The sequence below is a fragment of the Convolutriloba macropyga genome, chromosome 7 (genome assembly GCF_964194025.1).
Source record: "Convolutriloba macropyga chromosome 7, txConMacr16.3, whole genome shotgun sequence".
NCBI lineage: Eukaryota > Metazoa > Xenacoelomorpha > Acoela > Convolutidae > Convolutriloba > Convolutriloba macropyga.
This window is the reverse complement of record NC_134474.1, coordinates 20,806,632-20,830,558: the sequence shown is the minus strand read 5'-3', so window position 1 is coordinate 20,830,558 and position 23,927 is coordinate 20,806,632. Positions and strand designations below refer to the sequence as shown.

At 32.5% G+C, this 23,927-nt stretch overlaps 1 protein-coding gene across 1 annotated transcript in view; it reads right to left on the bottom strand.

The window, feature by feature from the left end:
- The window catches only part of LOC142342688 (glutamate receptor ionotropic, NMDA 1-like), a 106,666-nt gene extending 91,515 nt beyond the window's left edge, over window positions 1–15,151 (bottom strand). Inside the window, exon 1 of the mRNA XM_075394181.1 lies at window positions 13,781–15,151. Within this exon, the coding sequence (XP_075250296.1) occupies window positions 13,781–13,915 (135 nt within the window). The 5' untranslated portion in view covers window positions 13,916–15,151. The remainder of the gene's footprint in view (window positions 1–13,780) is intronic.
- Between the last annotated feature and the right edge of the window lie 8,776 nt (window positions 15,152–23,927).

Below are 23,927 nucleotides of genomic sequence, written 5' to 3'. Positions count from 1 at the left end.
AAGTTAATTGTATGTTCTTCTTTAGTTTTAGTTAGAGTATCATTTATCTTTTGTAGTTCTTATAGAATTAAGTTATCGGACATTTTTTGACGTACAAAAATGGATTTTAATTTGGATACAACTTATGGTTATAATAATGAATACACAAAAGTTAGATTATAAAATATAAACCAAATAATCTGGCAACAATGAATACAATCAATACTAACATTAATATCATACTCAATAGAGAAGAGAATCATTTAAATTTGCGTGATTCATATCTAGAGATAGAGTTTGTTGTATCAGATGACGCTGGTGGTGTATTTGCTAATAATGCTAAGGTCAGATTAGTTAATTATGGTATGATGGCATTGTTTAGTTCAGTTAAACTTGACACTAGTGGTGGTAGGACTATTCAATATATAGATCATTGCCATCCTAATCTATTGATGTATAAGTTATTAACTAGTACTGTTGATGAGTATGAGAGTGGTTTTGTTAGAAATCAAGGTAATAGAGATAGTCAACTTACTGGTGACCATATTGCTGCAGAACGAGGTCATATGTATATGATGATTAAGATGAGTGATCTATTTGGTTTCGTAAATGATTTAGAAAAGATTATATATGGTTTGGGATTTAAACTAATATTAAAAAGAAATAATAATGATAGAGCTCTATTTAGAGTTAATGCTGGTGCTGATGCAGTTGGTAATGATGGTAATATAGATATTAGAGATATATCATGGTGTGTGCCCAGTATTGATTCTAGTAATTGCAATAGAATTATTGTGCAAAAGGGTTTAAGTAAAAAGAATAATGTAGACTTTAGCTATTATGAAAGAAAGACATTTTATAAGAATGTACCCAATGCTACTAACTTCTTGTTTGACCTAGGTATGGAAAGTGGTATGGAAAGACCACAATATATAATAGTTGGTTTTGAAAAAAAAAATGTTAGTGAACAAACTCATGATGCAAGTACATTTGACATAATGAATGTCACTGAATGTTATTGTAAGATTGGTAGCGAGTTTTGTCCTGAGGATAGAATGAATATTAATTATGGTACCAATAATTATAATGAGGCTTTTAAAGAGATTGTTAGCTTTAATAAAGATTATAATGGGCCACCACATAATATAAAACCATATATAAATCATAGAACATTCAAAAGTAGTTATAAAATATATGTATTTGATACTAGATATCAAAGTGATCATATAGGTCCACAACCAATACAACTTAATTTTAAATTTAGTGCTGCAGTTGCAGATGTTATATGTCATGCATTAGTATTAACTAGAAAGGTTATTAGTGTGAATAGTGATGGTAGATATAATCTGGTTGATATATAATGGTTGATATAATCTCGTAGAAATGGTTGATATAATCTCGTAGAGATTAATGGCCGGAGGCCTATTATATCATAGACATAGTCTAAGTTATAATTAAGTCTTTGTTATAATAAATGATAAATTTATTGACTTAACCAATGACTAAACAATGACTAAATCAATGATAATCAAACTATTTCCTACTAGTCTTAACAAAACCCTTTGCATAAATGATATCTAATTTCCTTTTTTTCTCTAGAGCTAAACCTCTAGCTTCAAGTTTAGTTTGGGGTTTGGGTTTGGCTTTAGGTTTAACCCTGGGCTTAGGCTTAGGCTTAATAAAGACAAAAGGATTATACTTTTTAACTTCCATTATTTTTTATATATAGAAATGAGTCTTTTAAACAAGTTCAAAACTAATTTCTATTGTGTTGGTGGCAGACATTATAGTGGCCCCATTAAAATAAGTGGAGCTATTACTTCAAAAAGTACTAAAATGTTAAGAGGATCCTGCACTAAATGTAGAAGGAATAAATCAATGACAGTATCTGATGCAACAATAGAAGCTGAACGATTGAAAGATTTCTTTAAAAGTGTTGGTAGAGCTACAGTTAACTTTGGAAAGAAAGTTGCTAATAATCCAGTAAGAGCATTAGAAATAGCAAGTAAAATAGGAAGTGCAGCTGCAAGTAGAAACCCTAGAGCTGCTTTATCAGCCACACCTGATTTAATTAAATTTGCAACTACTGGTGAAGGTATAAAGGTAGTACAAAAAGGAAGAGGGTTATACTTAGGTACTAAGAAAAGATAATTATTTGATTATGATTATATTATGTTTATGATTATGATTTTATTATATTTGTGATTATGATTATGATTATGATTATATTCATATTATGTGTATGATTATCGATAAATATTAATACCAATATTATTATTACTAAACATACTATTATTACTAAACACTATTAACTTTAGTTTTAAAAAATAATCAGCTTGTTTTTCTTGTTCCTCTTATAATCCTCATATACCTTAACTAATTCATTATATTCATCTTTATCTATTTTATTATCTTTCATTGATTTAGTATATAGTCTATTAAACTTAACGTCACCAACCTGTTTACTTAAAACATACATTTGTGAATACTTTGTAATTTTAATTCTTATTTTAGTATTAATTGTTTTTGATAATGAACCACAAACAGTTGCCGTAGCAACAGCTGTTGGTATAGAATAAGGTAAATCCATACCTGTTAATGCAACTGATGTTGTTGTTGCAGTTGTTGCTATAGATGATAATACTATTTCTGTTATCTCAGCTATGTTAATATAGTTTTTATATCTACTTAACTTCTTATTATAGTTATTAGTTTCAGTTTCATAACAATTTCTAATATCTTTTATAATGTTAATTTTATTATTAATTTTTTTATTGGCTTGAATCTTTTCATTTATGTATTGTTCATTAACGATTGACAAGTTGGGATATAGTAATCTCTCACTCGGTGCTGTTGGATTCGTCATGGACTCTGTCATAGCTTTACTTATTTTCATTAGTAAAAAAACTTTCTATTTCTTTCGTTATATCTTCTTGTTTAAAACCATAATGCTCCTCAAGTCTTGCTTGCTCTTTATTATCAACTAACGTACTTCGTAAAAGTATAGCAATTGTATATCGAACTACTGTCCTTTTATTCTTTATAAGTGCTTCATCAACGTCAGAATCAGTCTTTTTATTAATTTCTTTAAATTCTTTTAGACCCGTAGTAAACATATCATCTAGTTGTATGTTAGTGATATTCTGATTAAACTTATTATTATCAAATTCTTGTTTTAATTGATTATATTTAGAGATAGTATCAGCAGCAACTTTATTACAAAAGTTAACAGTATTTGAGACTTCATTTGCTGATTTAATAAATTCTTTAATTAGTTCTTCATTAACTTGTGTTTCATTTAGTGGTAATGTTTTAGTTGTAACTTCTTCAAATTTACCTTTTCTTAGTTCAGTTATGTTTTTACTTAAAATATCTATTTTATTATTAGATAATAAGTTATTGTCACAATGATCTTTATTAACAACATCTTTTTCTTCTATTGGAGAATGAACATTTGTAATTTTATAGGTATCCTTCATATCAATATTATCATTATCTTCTAGGAATAACCCACGAGCTTTACTTAGTGTTAAGTTGTTCATTGATGTTGATGTTGATGTTGATTGATGTTTAGCCTGATCGAATCTATTTGTTGTCATCTTTGTATTTATTTACAGAACGATTTATATTTAATGATTCTAAAACATTATTATTAGATTCAAAGTCAAACTCGGATTTTAATAGTTCCTGTTCATAGTATTTACCTTCTATTATCTCTCCATTCATATCTTCTATTTTATATGTTGGTGGTTGTGTTTTTAGAACTTCGTTAACTTTAAACAATTCTCTATTCCAATTCGAAGTGTAACCTTTAGAGAAGATATTGCGTTTATCTACATTTCTAACAAAATCACCAACTTTATGTTTGAGTGTTGCTTTGGTAGATTTAATCTGCGAAGCAATTTCACTGATATAGTATTTAACCTTATCGGGATTATAAGAAGCATCAAGAGGTGTCATATTAATTGTTGAATGAATGTTATTGTTATATGTTACAACAGCATCATTTAGTATATTTACCCAATTACCATCGGCGAAGCCGCTTCGCGGATCACCATTGATGAACATTGGTTTATCAATATGTATAATAATGTTCTATTGAATCTCTCTATAAACACAGCCTTTAAATCACTATAAGTAGAATACAGTTTTGTTTCATATTCTTTAAGTAAAGATTTAAATGTTTTATTGTAAAACTCACTACCTCAATCTACCCATAACTTTTCTGGTTTGCGACTTTCATAGCCACCCTGAGGATTTTCGCTTAATACTGTTTTAAAACCATTAGTTATAGATAAACCAGATTTATTCTTTAATGGAATAGTCCATGCATATTTTGTGAATATATCTATAACAGTTAATATAAACTTATAATTATTGTTGTATTTACTTAGAGATGACTTATCAATTAAATCAGCTCACCATGTTTCATCTTTATATAATGGTATTCTTTTTTCTCTTCTAAACTTTGTTATTTGAGGGCTAAATACTTCTTTAGCTAATAGTTGTTGTTGTTTTTCCATCATTATTCCTTTACCATAGTTAAAAACAAAATTATCTAGTTGATCTTGATTAATAATATTCATAGATAATAGTTGCTTAGGTATATCTAGCATTTCATCATATAATCCATCATGACCAGCTTTTGTTTCTAGTATTAATAATTCTAGTCTTTCTATTAAGTTAATTGGGTTAAGGTTGCTATTTAAACCCCTACCATATATATCATCTTTTACCCTTATTATACGTTTTATTGCTCTATATCTAGCACTTTTCTTATCCCCTTTCCTAAATCATATCCAATATCAAATTAAAACCTTTTAATTTTGTTTTCATCTTCCTCGATTTCACCATATTTTATATTTGGGATAGTAAGAAAGTTTATAAACACATCTGAAAAATCTTATATATTATTCCTAACTATAAATGCATTTTCTTGATAAATTAGTTTAACACCATTCATTTCAAATTCAGCGATATCTAACTTTCTGAACTTTAACTTTAATTGAGGGTTAGGTTGAACTGACATTAAATTATTAATTTGAGCTGTGTCTTTATCTACTAAATGTCCTGGTTTATCTCGAGCTTCCTCTACAGCTTTGCCATTGGACTTCATTAAAGTTTCATTAAACTGGGAGCCAGCTTGCTTGATCATCTTAGTTTGTTTATCTAACTCTTGATTTTGCAAATCCATTGCTCTTAATGTTTGTTAACTTAATGCTAGATTGTGTTCATTGTTTGCATTTAGTGTTTTAGTTAAAGAATCAAAAAACTCTTCTATTTCACCATAATATTCTTGTTGTTTTAACTTATTTTCTAATATATTTCTTCTGTTTTGTTTTTCTAGATTATTTAATTCTATAAGTGTTTCTAGTTTAGTCATTATTTATATATATAAAAATATCATTATATTAAGTAGGTAGGGGTTATTATATAATATAATAGCGGTTTCAATAAACTTTCTATCTTCCTTAATTGTTAATTCTTTCATATTATTTATTAGTGCTTCTAATGATTCTTTACTTACATCTAACCCTAATTTTATTAATAGCTCTAAAGTAGTATTATTAATCAGGGAACCTGCTTGGCTTGCCACGGATGAAATCCGTTTGCAGATTTTATTTACTAGATCTCTTTTGATTAGATATATGTTCTCATCTAGGGGATAACTTTTTATATTATTTACATAAAATCTTTTATCATTAAAATTACTAAAACTTCTTTTACTTATCTTAATTGTGGCCATACAACTTCCTAATTTTTGTATCCCGCTTTCCTCTACTATCCTTTCCTTATTATCTATTAGAGCACTATAATATTCTTCGTGCTTTCCATTACTTTCTTTCTTTATTCCTTTCTCTTTTACCGCATAGTTCTTTATACTATATGTTTTGGGTTTTAATACCACGAATTCTTCTATAACCTTTCTACCTAATTCGTGTTTAAATTTGCCCGGTATCTTGTTTTTAGTTTTTATTGGTTTATATAGATTACTCAGATCCATGTGCTCATTGTCGACATTGCCCTCGCTAAAACTTAACACGAAGCTTTCCGTGTCCATGAAGTGTAACATTAGATATTTAAGCGAGGGATTTAATACATTATAAAAAAATTCATACATATGAAGCCTACTGAGCTCTAGTACTGTAGATCCTAAATAAATCGGCTTATCATATTGTATTTCCTTTTTATAGAATTCTATTAGAGTATAATTTTCATCTTTATCTAATTACATCTTTACATGTTGGTTTACTAACAGCTTTAAGTATTTCATAATCATCGGTTAGAATCTTAGCTTCTAGATACTTTAATGGATTCTCACAACTTTTACCAAACAATGAATTATTCATTAACTTAAATATATCTTTCTCAGGTTCAGTTTTAGCTTCAGCTCTCATTTTAGTATTAAGTTCAATGTAGTCTCCAATTATATAATCTTGTTTAAATTTAATTATTCTACGGACTTTAGTAACCTTTCTACACATCTTAACAACAAACTTTAACATCCGATAGTGTATTGGGTATTCATATTTATTATTCTGATCTAATATTAATTTCTTGCTTTTTGATGAAGTTGGGGGTCTTTGTTCGTATCCCAGTTCATTATTCTCTACTTCTCTTCCATGGGGCAGTAGCTGGAATTTGCCAGTTCTGTCTTTACATTCATTAGTATGTTCTAAATTACAGAGAAGCCAATAGCCATAATCACTATCATCTGAAGTATTTAATACTTCATCTAGAGTTGTATTGGAGTACTCAAAATCTTTATATGGTAGCTTTTGCATTAGTGCATAACCGTATAAGTTATTGGCATCGATGTACCAGATAGACCTTCGGTCATGCTCTGCCATTGATCTTTGACTCTGACTCTGACTCTGACTTCTAATATACCTATCACCCATAACACCACATATGCCACCTCTCATTGCACTAATGAAGTCTTTTAGTGTTTGCTCAACTTGTATTGTGTCTAATTCAACTTTGCTTAGTTTTAGGAAACAATCGAAGCTGTAGCTTGGTAGACTAATATAATGTAGAGTATTGAGTTTATATGTATTCATGTTTAACTTAAAAAATAGATTGAAGAATTGTCCTAATACGAATATATCATTTTCCATATATTCTAATGTTAATTCTTTACCTGTTTTATTACTATTAGAATTATTAAAATCAGCTCCTTCATCTTGAGTTGGTAACTTAGTTGTTAATGATGATCTAAAGTCTTGAATTGATAGATTACCTAGTTTATTATTATAGCTATTCTCATCCTTAAAGTATTCATAAGGATATAATGTTTTAGTTTTTATGTTGTAAACCTTTGCTATTTTATCAAGAGACATTGTCAAGAAACTGTAACTATCTATAAACTTTAATATGCCTACTCTAAACATTCTAGCTTTGCCATTAGTACTAGGCAAGATATCAATTCTTCTCCCGCTATTTTTCTGTTTAAATATTTCATTAAATAATAGATTGAAGTCATAGCCTTTTCCATTATGAAATATTACTGGAATGAAGTTTTGATGTTTATAATTTAAATTACAAATATTACATGCTGGGCCTCTATATCTACCTGTTTGGTGACAGTGATCTGTAACTTTATTAACACAGTTTTTATAACAAATGTGACATATATCATTAGCATCATGATACAATTTATCTTCTTCTGTGAATAGCATTGCTTTGTTTATCTTAATACTATGTTTTGTTTCTATTTCTAATAAATCTCTAACATAATCTTTGATGCAGTCTGGACCAAAGAATGATCTGTTATATACTTCATCTTTGCTTAGCACTTCATCTTTGCTATGCCAACTATAGCCAATAGCAATAGGTATATGTTCAGATATCTTATATGTATTGCTACCAATCTTTTCATCTGTTCCTTTCATGTAACATTCAATATAACTAAATATAACATTATTCACTTCTTGTTGTTTATGTTGATTCTTGAATTTAATTTCTTTTAACTTAGGACAAACAATCTTTGGTTTGATTTGGACACAGCATTCATGAGTTTCATATTTATGTTGAGAACTAAGCCAATAGGTACAATTATCACAAAACGAGAACTTGGCATGTTTGTTGTTAGGTCTTTCTAGTAAAACTTCTACATTTTTAATTAGGGCACAGTGTTCTTCCCAGACTAGGATCCTTTCATTGTGTCTATCTTTTAAAAAGTTAGAACATTTCTCCAAGCGTTCTTCTTTGGCTATGTTACTATCTTGAGCAGGCCTGTAAAACCAAATACTGATATTATATTTATTTTGGATTTTTGTTATATAATCATATGCAGTTTCATTATATTCCCAGTCATCGACTAGATTATTAATATACTTATTTTCTCTAGTTGCAGGTTCAGTTACAGGAGGAAATGCAGCTGTAATACATAATCGTAGACAGTTAAATTTATTATTTCTAATATTTAAAATTGCTTTTGTTTTATCTCTTAAACCTGGTGGCAGTTCTGTATAAGATCCTAAAGATGGTTTAGTCCTTTCTATATTTATTTGCATGTCGGTTATTCCAATAAACTCATAATCGTAGCCGTAACCCTCATACGTTTCTCTAACATGGTCAAGCCATTGGTTTAGATTCAAGCGATGATCTGTAACCATATATTCATCGGTTCTAAAGTTTATATTAGTAGTCTTTTCTTCTTCTGAGTCTCTCTTCTTATATAATCAATTGGCAGTAACTTTATATTTATATGATTTAAATGGCTTAAACTCGTCTAATATGTAATCTACTGGTTCATTAATATCCTTGATAAAACTACCATTAGATTTAGTAATGTATGACTGCCTTTGATTAAAGCTTGATTTAATACTATAATTATTGTTTAAGACGACGTTTTTTCTCCAGTGTTTATTCATGTGAGTTTGTAGACCTATCTGGTTTTTAGACTTATCGCCACAAACCCAGCATGGTTCAGTTTTAGTTTCAGTTTCAATTTCAGTTTTAATAATATCCTTAGTTTTAATAATATCCTTAGTTTTGGTCTTAGTTTTAATAATATAATCATCTTCATCTGAATTATACACCTTCTCCAAGATTTCTTCTTCTTCAGACTTAAACATTTTCTCCAATAGTTCTTTATGTTTGAGATCGTATGATTGATGCCTGTATAAAGCCTTCTTTGATTCAAAGGATAAATTACAGACATCGCAGAAGTTTATGACACTAGTATTAGTTGATTGAGACATGATGTATTTATTTAGGGAAAATTTTGGAAAAAATAATTTTTCGAATGTGAAAAATGAAGTGTGATAAGTGTAAAAATAAGTCTTGGAAAGAATGTTGTAATAATTGTAAGCAATTAGAATATTCTTCTTATGTATGTAAAAATATGGTTAAAGTGAAAGATTATATAGAACATTTGGGATATCATTATTCTGATCCTGATCAATATCTAACATGTAGTATGTGTAATGTTTATAAACATATATCTTTATATAGATTTAGAAATAGGAAATATAGACTATGTATTTATCTTCATAGATATAGATATGGTCATACTAGAAATCAATTCAGAGAGCATGTTTATAAGTATAATATTCAAGAAGCTAATTCTTCTTCTTTAAATTTATCTGTCATGTAGTTTTTGGGTTTTATTGATATTTTAGATTTAGACCTTTTTTCTTAATTAACACCAGATTTAGAATAAATAAAGAGTGAAAATCACTCTTAGAGTAATTCATAAAACAATGATTGATTTTGATTAATTTTTTGATTTTGATTGATTTTTTGATTGAATATAGAGCTAATATATAGTAGTGAAAAAACTGGGGGTATAAGCAAGTAGTAGATATATAGAGTAGTGGGAAAAGGTGGTATTTAGTCATCTTGTCATCTTCCGATTAAAAAGTGGCGGAATAGCACCTTTTTCCCACTACTAGTATGACGGTATGATGCTAAGCGAGCAAAAGGAGGCTCCTAGGTTGTTTTGACTTTAGCGGCTTCCTATGCAACAAACATTGTTCATACAGCAACGGCAAACCAAGTTGATTTGATAGCAACCAATTTGTTGGCCAATTCGAATAAGGGGCGACTTGCTTGTTTCACCGCATAAAGTAGAGGCCCAAAATTTCAAAAACTTAAACCAGATTACAAACCATTGAAGTCAATAGCACTGTCTAAAATATGCTTGGACTCTTCACCACAAATTATTGCTTTACAAGCTACAATCGTCAACGCTGTTGTATTTTGAACCACTCGTGAAAAAATAAAAAAAGTCACAGTCAAATACACGAAATAGCCCTATTTTTATCTTTATTCAAACGCTCAATTAGCGATGCAAAGCGATGTGGTCCTATAATCGATTTTGGGCAGCTAAATCTGATTCAACTCAAACAAAACTCTTGATACGAGTTTATGTCCTGTTAGGCTGATCTGTTCATTAAAATTGGAGATACTTGTTTTAAGATTTATTTCGTTTCTTTGGAAACTTTCGTTGTATTATTGTGTTCTCAGAGTATGATCTTATTTTCCGAGTAATAAAAGCTTTTCTTTAATTTCACCCTTGTGGAAGCTTCGCAAACTTAGGACTTTGATGGTATTACTGTGCTCTCAAACAATAATTTCGTATGTGCTTAAATGTACGATTGGTTTCCGTTTTAGCACAATTAAACCGTGTTCATGACCTATTTATTTCAATGTATGTTTTGTTCATGTTCTTTCAAGATGCTTGAACGAGCACACAATCCCAATGATAACTCAGCATTTCCTGAGGAGAAGTATGATCCGTTTACCAAATGGTTAACAAAATTTCCTCCGCCAAATAAAAAGACCAGAGCGGTTCATCCTCGACAACGAAGACAGTGAAAGAAGCCACAACAAAACCGTCAGCCTCAAAAAAATACGAGAAAAGCAACACCAGCCCCAACAAAAAAATCAGCCAGAACGTCAGCGAAAGCACCAATCACAAAAACTTGACAATTAAGATAAAATCCAGAACCACAGCAACAGCATCATGGGAAACAAGCTCATGAACCATTGCCGAACGACAAAATAGATGTTCGTCTGCTAAAAGGAAAAAAAAATTCGACAAAAACTTGACTGGACGATGACGGGAAATGATCCTTCAGCGCGAGAACCCCAAATTCAGTACATTATTAGAGTATTGGTTGATTTGTGATTAAAATCAATGCTCTTTGGTGGCAAAAAATACTAAAGGCAATCTAAAAATAAACGCTACAGTTCACGTACCAACGTCAGCCTTGCCAGTCAATTTGAATTTGTTCCTGGTATCCAGCCTACCTCTGGAGACTTCGCAATAGAAACGAAATCAACATAAATTACGAAGTCGAGAACAGGATCCTTAATGTGTAAGATTCGAGGCGCCTTTTGAAAATTTAACTGCCTTTCCTAACAATGATTGGTGAGAGTTTGAAACATTTTTAGCAGGCAGATTGAACGAGAAAAATTTAGCTTTTCAAAGACAGCCTAGGAACTCTCAGTTCAACATACAGAATAAGCTGACGCGATTGACCATCTATCAACGAAACGACTGTGACGAAAAAGATGAGTTCAAACAACAACAAGAGCTGCTTGAAAACCTCTACATGATTCCAGCAACTTCATAAGATTCGAGCTCAAAACCATAGATCTGAAAACAAGGAACTTCTAGAGAAACATTCTGGTTAAACAGATAAACTGTCTTTCTGTGTTTTGAATTTGCTCGAAATTGTTCATAAACTATCCCATAAAGAAACAGATGATAAATTTTGCCCTAAGCCTAAATATTTCTATATTGGCAAAGTAATGTTGTCCATGACGCTTTCAATAATTTCAAACCCAAGGAAAATTTGTCTAGCCTTTGCTATAAAAACTTCTGAATAACTTTGTTATAAGTTATGCTTTGCTTTGTATATCAAGTCCTGTTTTATTTATAAATATAAACTATCCACAGCTAGTTCCTACTGATTTCGAGGCACTTGTGTATTGATTTGATAAAGTGCATCTCTGCTCTACTAAAGAGCAGTACAATTTCCTATGCAGCCATCAGTTGTAAGTAATGACACAACATTGTAAGTGTTTGTTAATGTGTCAAACCAAAGGTACCGTCAAGTGCTACCCTAGAATCTGGAGTAGTTTTCATAGCGCTGCTCAAAACTATTAGAGCAAAAATCTAAGTTATTCGACGGCCATACTGCTGAGTATTATTTATTACGCTATTTACTAAGCTCTCCCGCCTGATGCACTGCCGTTTGTAAAGTATGAAAAACAAAGCTGAGGATATTGAAGCTATCCAACCGCTCTTTACAGTAGCAACTCAGAAGAAAAGACGAAAATTAGTCGGCTCCGCGAATGACTCAGAAACTTTCGGACCAAGTCAAAACATCCGTGTTGACTCAATTTGCAACAGCTACAAGCCCAGAGGTTGCTTGCTGAAGGAAGTCAGAACAGTCAACAACAAGCCCGATTCAAGCCGCTAACTTTCTTTCGCTAATATTTGCTCTAAGTACCAAGTTCTTCTCTTTTCCGCTGATCGGGAAACTCTACCTCAACAGCGATATGCGCCTTTTTTATCTTCCATCTTTTCCTAATTTTTTTTAGTAATTAACCATTGTTCTCAACAACTTTTTTCTAGCATATATCTAATATTTATGGAAATTAGAAAGCATACAACCCCAAGATTGAGACTTATTATAGCAAGCATTATTGGTCGCTTAAATTCTATCCTTTTTAACTCTTAGTTTGGTTATAAGATCTAACGCATAAAATCCATCCACCTCTGAGTTAAAACTATATAGGGCTGCGGAACTTTTACCTAAGCCTACCTGAAATTTACCTGAAAAAACACCTGAACTGTTCAGGTAATTTGAACAGTTCAGGTAATTTTACCTGAATTTTCAGGCAATTTTTGCCTGAAATTTGAGGTGAAATTCAGGTAATTTACCTGAACTGTTCAATTTACATGAACAGTTCAAGTATTTTTTTCAGGTAAATTTCAGGTAAATTCTGGTAAAAGTTCGGGTAGTGATACCTGAATTTTTAAGGTAAAATTTAGGTAATTTTCAGGTGTGTTGAGGTATGGTTCAGGCGAGACAAATCTACCTGAACTGTTCAGGTAAATTCAGGTGTTTTTTCAGGTAACTTTACCTGAACTTTCTCTGAGTTCAGGTACTGCTTCAGGCAAAATCCAGGTGCCTTGAGCAATAGTTAGCTTTATTTGTTGCGGTTCTTCGTTCTTCATATTTCACCTTTGATTTCTGACGAATGTTATTCTGGGATAACCTGAAAAATGGTGGATCTTTTCCGCTAGCGCCCCCCCCCCCCCCCCCCCCCCCCAGTAAGTTAGGCACTCCCCATTTGTATATGTTTTAACATTTTGTTTGCATTCGAATTATTACATGTGAATACGCGTAAGTGGGCATTTAGAAAATATTAACAGAGCTGTGGTTCGAAATTAATACGTGCATAATAATAACGGACTGCGTATAATGTAAACATCAACCAAAAACTTGTTCTCATTGCGTTTTTAGGAATTACGTGCTTTGTAAAGGGCTCTACTACTTTGATTTTCCTGAAAAATGTTGCAAATGAGGTTGTTGATGTATTGTACTAGGTACGTAATCATGATCATAAGTAACCTTTGCAGAAGGGAGCAAAACAATAATATTTTGGGGGGTGCCTAAGTTTCGGCCATACAGGACGGGGGGGGGGGGGGGGGGGGCTAGCGGAAAAGATCCAAAATGGTGTGAATTGTCTGAGCAGCAAGTGGGGCTAGCACAAAATTCTCTCTTTTTCTAAAAATTGGGAAAACATAGGACTGGCGTATTCTTCCAGATAAACTTACCAGAAAACTATTTTTAGTTTCAGCATTGTGAAATACGCCGCCAATACGTATGTTCTTGAAGTCGTTGATATGATAATTTGCGAAGCAAAAACAAGGGAGAACGCTGGTGAAAAAGCAAATAATAACTATCGACATTTTTTTGGTTCAGTATTTACGAATTAATCAAGATAAACATGCGAAAATTATAAACAATAAAAATTGGAACGTAAACAGTGAAAGGTTACTATAAAACTAAGAATAGGGACGATCTGCGACACCAAATTGACCCAAAAGGGAGAAAGAAATTGGAAACCTAACTAATCCGAAGAACCTGATCAAATTACAAATACGTTCTTTACATCGGTCAGTTAACTGCAAAGTACAATATCTTCCACAACCGAGAAAAATAGAAGAGAATAATGCTGCCACCGTTACTGCGAATTTAGTGATGGTAGTTAATTCGACGGAACTTTGAAGCTGTAGAATTATTATTTGGGCATCATTTGTTTTGATAATCAACACTTATTCAGAAGTCATTCGACTGGTGCAGAATGCTGTAGCACCATAAGGCCGATCCAAAAATAAGCCGAAATAAAAATGCTTTAAATTTTATGCAAATTAAAAGTTCATTAATCACAAAATTTTGTTTTGTTCAGTTTCAAATATCAGAAAAAGAAACTTTCAGTGGTGGAATTTTAAGAAAAGGAATCATTGTGAAAAACATGAAAATGTTTTTAAAATGTCGGCCTATGGAGCAATCGGCTACGAACATACAGCTGCGGGCGACAGAATGATACGAGACTGAATAATGGCAATAAAGCGGGGATTTTTTGATGTGTAAATGAGTTGATTATCCGCTCATGTTGCAGCTTCCTATGGGAAATAAAATCACACTTCACGCTTCTGTTTCTTCCACGAAATAAACCGAATGATAATTGAGACGAAGTTAACAAACGCACAGTAATTCCTATTAATACTCGTTAAACCGCACAGGAATAAATCAAGCTATCTGATAAAGTAGGAGCATTATTATCAACATGACAAGTAAACAACTGTTTATTAGATGTTTAATTTTAGTAAATCAAAACTCGCAAATATAAAGTTAAATAGAAATTTTTAATTTCATATTTTCTGCAATATCTCAATCGCTGAAAACCGAAAAAAATGGAATAGTGTCTATAGGTATAGTGTGCAACTATAATTTTTCGTGTAGATTTTTAATTTTATGCTCAGCGTGATATCTGCTAATTGACAGCTTGTCAAAACTATTCACGTTTTGATGAAATTTTGAACATTTGTTGCATATTTTTGCATTCATTTTTCAACACCCAACAAAATCAAAAAGTGTGAAGAATAATACAGGATATTGCTTTTCCGCCAAGAATTTGGCAAAAGCTTTATGAACAAATTTGTTCCAATTTTGGGCTGTCAAAATGTTTTTGTTGACGAAGAAAAATAATCAACGAGGCGTAATTATGGTTAAAAGCTTTTTGTCAATTGTTATTTTGCAAACATACTGACCAATGTTGAACGCGTAGAAAAAGTGAAAACAAAATTCCCCATTTTTTATTGATTAATCAATACTGATTCGGCGCCAGTTTAATGAAAATTCCTGAGTGAATTTGGTTCCATTTAATGGATATTACATTTGAGTTCTGATAAAATCCTTTTCCTGATTCTAAAGCAAATAAAAGTCAGATGAACACGCAACTTGGTCAAATGCACATTGGTAGGCAAAAATTATAGAGCAGGAAGGCGGTGGCGATATACAAGCAGTTTACGTTTTTGATGAAGCTCGTTTATATGTTTATTGAATTAACTTAACAGGAAAATGATCAAAATCTTTTATACGGAACAAAATAGGTTGAATTCATGTAAAAAAAATAGTAGGCAGGCTTGAAATATTTCCTAGGAAATAAACGTCAGATGAAGAAAAACCATTTGTTCATTGTTTTTACTGTTCAGAACAAAATTTATTAACAGCTTGCTTGCGAATGCTTCTGCCGCCAAATTTTATAATATGTACGTACTAAACAGGTTACTGCAAACAAAAAAGTAGGAAATTTGTAAATCAAGATTTTTGAGGTTCTTCGACATGCTTTTATCGGTCTGGTTCGGGTCTACCTTGAGACTTCGGTCGTGCCCATGGCGATGTGACTTTGTTCCGTCGTGCCTAGAGTCTGTCTTTGAATATATTCGGTGTTCCCACAGCCCTGAGTCTGTTCGGACTGGCTTTGACAAAAGCCCAGTGTGACCGAAGTCTGTTCAGTCTATCCCGGGATGTTATTGGATCTGATTGGTCTGGCGTAGAATCTACAAGGACCTAAGACTGTTAGGTGCTTTCAGTTAAGTTACATTTCGTTGGTATTTGAGTTGGACATTCACTAAAAGGTTAACGCTTCGAAAGCGCCGTTTTGAGTGGAGAAGTCCTACTTCGTCCAAAAAAAATTTACTGGACGAAGCGTAATTAGCTGTCAGTATATTTCAATTACTTAACCGAGTTGTATATGCGCATTAGAGTGGGCTTAATTCTGAAGTGAACTTGGTAATTTGAAGACAATTGAATTTTGAAGTGCAGAAATTAATTTTACTAGGGAAAAACACACTGAGTGATTTAATTAAATAAGGGTACAGCTGATTACTCAACGCCGCACAGTTTATGATTTTCTTCCTCGACTACTTTTAAACTTTGCAATGTTGTAGCGCCAATGTTCAATTTTTGTAAAAAAAACACTCGAGAATAATTCCAGAACCCAAAGCCATATTATTAGCACAGTATGATGCGCATTCTAATGCTTTTTCGGATTTTTTTTGAAATACACTATGGTACCAAAAAGCTACGTACACCTAAAGATTTCTAAAAAAGCAATAGAAACAACAAATAATATAACATTTTGAGTTCAAATTAGTTCTCTAATAACGCGTCATTACACCTTTAGCTTTTTTAACGTCTAGTAGACGGTTTGTATAGTTTTCATACAGGTTTCTCGTTTTTTGTGTTTTTTTCAAGAAATCTCGTTCCATTTCTTCGAAAAACTCTAACAATTCCGTCGCTGGAGATGCGTACCCTTGTTTCATCAGTAAAAACCACATTCTGCCAGAAAGAGCACGGCTTCTTGAGCATATTGATACACCATTTTGAACGAAAACGCTTGTTTTTCTTCTTCAAACTGACTTTTTTTGCAGCATTTCTTGGAAAAACGCCATATTTTTTGAGAATTCGTCTAACTGTACCTCTGGAAATTGTATCGTAGCAAGAGAAAGCGTTATGAGCCACACGAATTCGCTCCAATGAGGTTTTGGGATCTTTCAAAACATCGGCAAGTAACTTTTTTTCTGATTTTTTTGACAATTTGGGGGGTCTTCCGCTCGATTTTTGGGCCTCGAAACTGTTGTTTTTCAGGTAACGGTTGTATTCATACTGTGCACTGGATCTTGATTTTAATTTGAGTTGCTTATGTATTTTAGACCATGAAAATCCGACATCTCTTAGCGTAGCAACTTGGCAAACGGTATAAGAACAAAGCGGTTTAACCATCTTTTTGTTTAAACGGAGAAAGTGAGAGTGAAATATCTCTTAAAACTTCTAAATTTCACACCTTTTTTCACGCCTTGTTGCAAATCATGCTTATGAAGCACGAATCATGCTTTAAAAGCAGAAATCATGCTGTACGTAGCTTTTTGGTACCATAGTGTACTATTAAAATGACAAAAAAGGTGTTCAAGCTCCATTCTTTCGGGAACTTCCTTAGCTAATTGATGCCAGATATTATTGAGACATTGGTGGCCAGATGTTTTGAAAATCGGTCACGGGGACATTTTTTGAAGATGTGTATATGAATTTAAGTAAAGAACCAAGCGATAATAACAATGCCGTTAACAACCTAAAATAACCTCTGCAAATCAGTAATTTAGTTAACTAAGCACTATTCAGCAATTAATTAAGGTCTAATTATCTCCATAGCGAATGAGTTGAATTTCGCGAGCGTGATGACATGTTTTGCAGGACATAGTCAGTTAGTGCACCCAATTTGATTCCACTGAGATTTTCAAAAAAGAAATACTAGTTTTGTCTATTAATTTTTTCCCTCAATTTTCTTCTCCGCATCTACTATTCTCTCCCGGTTTATCGAGAGCAGACAATTAGGAGAAGTTTGTAGTGCAAGTGAAAAATGTTTTCACTGTGAATGTCCTCAATTGACTTTTGACTGGCTTTCTCTTCGATATTTTCAAAAGGAACCTTCTTTTTATGCAGATCTCATGAAGTTATGAATGTTATGAATTGACGATGGCTTAAGTATCATGTGAATTTTGATGCTCACTGCTAGCTGAACTTTAGAGGCAGTTGTTTTAATGTCGGCCGAAAGAAGTGAAGATTTGATAGCTCACAAATCGGCCCATTCGTTACAAGCATTATATAATTTGAAATGGTTTTCAAACAAGGGACGCAGTGAGAGCATTAGCTGGAAAGACTTCAGTAAATAGAACTATATAACAATTTTAAACTGTGTTATAATTGTAAAAAATTTTCCAAGTATGTGACCCCCTCAGGTAAAAATACTGCATTCACATCGGTCAGTTTCTTTTGGATAGTGCTGCAATTGCATTTATAAGAAGGTCTGGGAGAAAACAGTGATCGTAAACCTACCATTTTTTGTTTTGTTTTTTTTTGTTCAATAGGAACCACCAATTATCGATTGTTTGATCAACAAGTGTTCTGTCCCAAGCAATCTCCAAATCTGCGAGAACTTCAATAAACTTTTCGACAAAAGTGAACGGCAGAGAAAAGTCAATTAAAAAGATTTTAAATTTTGCCGGAATCAAATAGTCATTCAACTCATTACCGCCAAACTATAGCTCGGGAGTAGATTTCAAATTTACTAATTGTTTCCATCAAGCAAATGTAACATCTATTTTCAATTTTTAGGCTATAAGCAGACCCAGTTTTCACTTTAGCGTGCTAATGATTGTTACCTGGGGTCACATTATATTTCATATAACTGTTGTTGAGCATTTTTTCAACATCCACTTTTTTTGTGAATTTAGCGTATGTAATTACTTTAAAAAAGTGCAACTGTTCAAAAGGTCACTTTTTTCTGCATTTTACCTGTCATACTTTAACGAACAGACTCTAGTACGCTGCAGGCGCGCTTGAGACCCTATTCGCCTAATGATTTGTTTTCAAGGTGTTGGATGACATATGCTTAAGCCAAGTCTGCCGCGGCCTTTAAGTTAGAGCGTTCACATCCTCACTTGAAAACGATAAAATTAAGTTGCGCCATACCTTTCACTTCCACTGATGCAAGAAATTGCGGATATTGTTATTTTGACAATTCCAACACCTTGAAATTTTGGTTTTTCAACAAGAGCAATTGTGGAGACTTACAAACCGTTCAAAAACTGTTCAAGAAAAAAGGAACGCGATCACAGTTTTTTCCAGCAGTTTTCCTTATCGTCGAAGAGTTAAAACAAGTTTAGTGTATAACAATTAACACTTTTTATTTGATCCAGCAAAATTACAATATGAAACGTCGATACAAAACAAGAGTTTTTCGATAAATTTTTTACATTTACATTCTTTTTTTTACATTAATTCCATTTTAGTTCTGACTGGTACCACTTTGAGAGACGCAAATGAGCTGTTGAGTTCAACAGCTCCACAGAAAAAAACCGGCTCACTGAGCTTAAAAACGGCTCTACAAACCATTTAAAAGTAAAACTAAAACTGATTGCAAAGATGCCAGTAGTTGCCCAAAGCCTCTCTACATCACACTTTTTCCATCGAAGCAAATTAAAACGTGCAGAAATCTAATATAATTGTGTTACACCGGTTATTTTGAAATTGAAAAATTTTCGAACATGCAATTGTGCAGGATGGAAATATTGCAATTGAAACCGATGAAACCGTTTGAAATTTCAACTTGTTTTTAAAGCCGTTTTTGGACAGTTTTACCAAGAGGAGAGAGGAACTGTGACAAGTTGATTTTCTGGTTGATAAATTTCTCATTTAATTAGATGTTAGATTGAACACTATTGAATTAGATGTTACAGTTTGGTTCAATTGTTCCATGTAGGAGTCGTTCTTTTTTTCATCATCAAAAAGATTATTTATTTTTGTGTGCGACCTAATGTTCCACTAAGCAAGGAAAAATCTTTTTTCACTGGAATTACAACTTAAATGAATTCCACATTTGTTTCACAATTGAATGAAAGATCTAAGAATTTCCGCGGCCTTTGAGTTAGAAAGTTCAGATCGTTATTTGAAAATAATAAAGTTGAGTTGCGTCATATCTTTCACTTCCACTGATGCAACAAATTAGGGTTATTGTTATTTTGACATTTCCAAAAACATAAGAGCAAGTGTAGAGATTTACAAACCGTTCAAAAAGTGTTTAAGAAAATAGAAACGCGATCTAAATTTACAGCAACAATTTCCCTAACTGTCGTAGAGTTTTAAATCTTGTTTGAAAAGTCAAACAGTTTATGTGCCCAGTTCATGGATGAAGAAGCAACAAAGCCGCCACCGGCAAATCAACCCCGAGTTCATGAATAATTAAAAGAAATTATGAAGACCAGCAACAATAGCAAAATTACTTGAGGCGGTGTACGAATGCTGAGTCAATTACTTCAAACATTTTTTGAAACAGTTCAAATTTGTGCAGAAAAACCTTATTTATTCTAACCCAATTAGTAATGCAGTGTTCGTTCCTTTTCATTCAAAATTTGGCTGTTTAGTGAATTGTCCTCGACAATTATCACTTTTTAATTGATCCAACAAAATTAAAAAAATGAAACGTCGATACAAAACAAGATTTTTTCAATAAATTTTTTACATTTACAATGAATTTGCAAATGAGCGGTTGAGTTCAACAGCTCCACAGAAAAATTTGGCTGAGTGACCTTAGAAACAGCTCTACAAACCAAGCAAAAATAAAATTAAAATCGATTGCACAGATGCCAGTAGTTGCCCACAGCCTCTCTACATCACCCTTTCTCCGTCAAAGCAAACTAAAACGTTAAGAAATCTAATATAATTGTGTCAAACCAGTTAGTTTGGCATTGAAAAAAACATGCAAGTGTGCCAGATGTAAATATTGCAATTGAAGCCGCTGAAATAATTAGAAATTTCAATTTGTTTTCTGAACCGTTGTTGGACAGTTTTGCCAAAAGAAGAGAGGAACTTTAACAAGATGAATTTGTAGTTGATGAATTTCTTATTGGATTGAATAGATGACAAGTTCGTCTAAAGAACACATTAGTGGGTTTTTTGTTATAATTTCTGTTGTTTTTGTGTGTTAATGATTGCTTATAATTTTCCCTGAGACCTTTATCTTTTTAATTATGTCGAGTAAAAACCTCAACTTTAAACTTGGTTTTCAGAGCTGAGCTTGGTTGTGCGATCATTGACACCAGTTGTGGTACAACTTTTTTTTCTAAATTTATTTGGTACACATTACCGGATTGACTTTTGAATTGAATGTTTTTAGAAATTGGTTCAATTGATCGATGTAGGAGTCATTTTTTTTCATCAGCGAAAAGATTATTTCTTTTTGTGTGCAAACTGATGTTCCACTTAATCAGGGAACAGTCTTTTTTCACAAGAACTACAATTTAAATAAATTCCACGTTTGTTGCACAATAGTATGAAATCTCCAAGAAATTCCGCGGCCGTTGAATTAGAGCGTTCCCATCGTTATTTGAAAATGATAAATTTGGCTGTTTAGTGTATAACAATTATCAGTTTTTAATTGGTCCAACAAACTTACAAAATGAAACGTCAATGCAAAACAAGAGTTTTTCGATAAATTTTTTACATTTACATTTTTTTTTTTACATTAATTCCATTTTAGCGCTGACTGCACCACTTTGAGAGACGGCAAAAGAGCGGTTAAGTTCAACAGCTCCACAGATAAAAACTCGCTCACTTAAAATAAAATAAAAACAGCTCTACAAACCATGCAAAAATAAAATTGAAAGTGATTGCAAAGATGCCGGTAGCTGCCCAAAGCCTCTCTACATCACCCTTCCTCCTTCGAAGCAAATTATATGGTGAAGAAGTCTATTATAGACATGTTAAACCTGTTATTTTGGCACTGGAGAATTATCGAACATGCAATTGTGCCAGATGTAAACACTGCAATTGAAGCCGATGAATTAATTTGAAATTTCAACTTGTTTTCAGAGCCGTTGTCGGACAGTTTCACCAAGAGGAGAGAGAAACTTAAACAAGTTGATTTTGTAGTTAATAAATTTCTTATTGGATTGAATAGATGACAAGTTCGTCAAAAGAACACATTGGTGGGTCTTTTGTTATTATTTCTGTTGTTTTTGTCTGTTAAGGATTGCTTATAATTTTCCCTGAGACCTTTATCTTTTTAAATATGTCGAGTAAAAACATCAACTTTAAACTTGGTTTTCAGAGCTGAGCTTGGTTGTGCGATCATTGACACCAGTTGTGGTACAATTTTTTTTCTAAATTCATTTGGTACACATTACCGGATTGACTTTTGAATTGAATGTTTTTAGAAATTCGTTCAATTGATCGATGTAGGAGTCATTTTTTATCAGCGAAAAGATTATTTCTTTTTGTGTGCAAACTGATGTTCCACTTAATCATGGAACAGTCTTTTTTCACAAGAACTACAATTTAAATAAATTCCACGTTTGTTGCACAATTGTATGAAATCTCCAAGAAATTCCGCGGCCGTTGAATTAGAGCGTTCCCATCGTTATTTGCAAATGATAAATTTGGCTGTTTAGTGTATAACAATTATCAGTTTTTAATTGGTCCAACAAACTTACAAAATGAAACGTCAATGCAAAACAAGAGTTTTTCGATAAATTTTTTACATTTACATTTTTTTTTACATTAATTCCATTTTAGCGTTGACTGCACCACTTTGAGAGACGGCAAAAGAGCGGTTAAGTTCAACAGCTCCACAGATAAAAACTCGCTCACTTAAAATAAAATAAAAACAGCTCTACAAACCATGCAAAAATAAAATTGAAAGTGATTGCAAAGATGCCGGTAGCTGCCCAAAGCCTCTCTACATCACCCTTCCTCCTTCGAAGCAAATTATATGGTGAAGAAGTCTATTATAGTCATGTTAAACCTGTTATCTTGGCACTGGAGAATTATCGAACATGCAATTGTGCCAGATGTAATCACTGCGATTGAAGCCGATGAATTAGTTTGAAATTTCAACTTGTTTTCAGAGCCGTTGTTGGACAGTTTCACCTAGAGGAGAGAGGAACTGTGACAAGTTGATTTTCTGGGTGATAAATTCCTCATTGAAATGGTTAGATGCCAAGTCCGTCTAAAATACTTTGTTGGGTCTATTGATAGTATTTCCGTTGTCTTTGTCTGTGAATGATAGCCTGTAATTTTCCCTGATACCTTTAAAATTTTAAATATGTCAAACAAAAGCCTCAATAATAAACCTGGTTCTCTGAGGTGAGATTGGCGGTGCGATCAGTGACACGAGTCGTTGTACAACATATTTTTCCTAAATTACTTGTTGCACATTACCAGATTGAGTTTAGATTTAGATGTTGGAATTTAGTTCAATTGTTCGATGTAGGTGTCGTTCTTTTTTTCATCATCAAAAAGATTATTTATTTTTGTGTGCGACCTAATGTTCCACTAAGCAAGGACAAATCTTTTTTCACTGGAACTACAATATAAATGAATTCCACATTTGTTTCACAATTGAATTAAAGCTCTAAAAATTTCCGCGGCCTTTGAGTTAGAAAGCTCAGATCGTTATTTGAAAATAATAAAGTTGAGTTGCGTCATATCTTTCACTTCCACTGATGCAACAAATTAGGGTTATTGTTATTTTGACATATCCAAAAACATAAGAGCAAGTGTAGAGATTTACAAACCGTTCAAAAAGTGTTTAACAAAATAGAAACGCGATCTAAATTTGCAGCAACAATTTCCCTAACTGTCGCAGAGTTTTAAATCTTGTTTGAAAAGTCAAACAGTTTATGTGCCCAGTTCATGGATGAAGAAGCAACAAAGCTGCCACCGGCAAATCAACCCTGAGTTCATGAATAATTAAAAGAAATTATGAAGACCAGCAACAATAGCAAAATTACTTGAGGCGGTGTACGAATGCTGAGTCAATTACTTCAAACATTTTTGGAAACAGTTCAAATTTGTGCA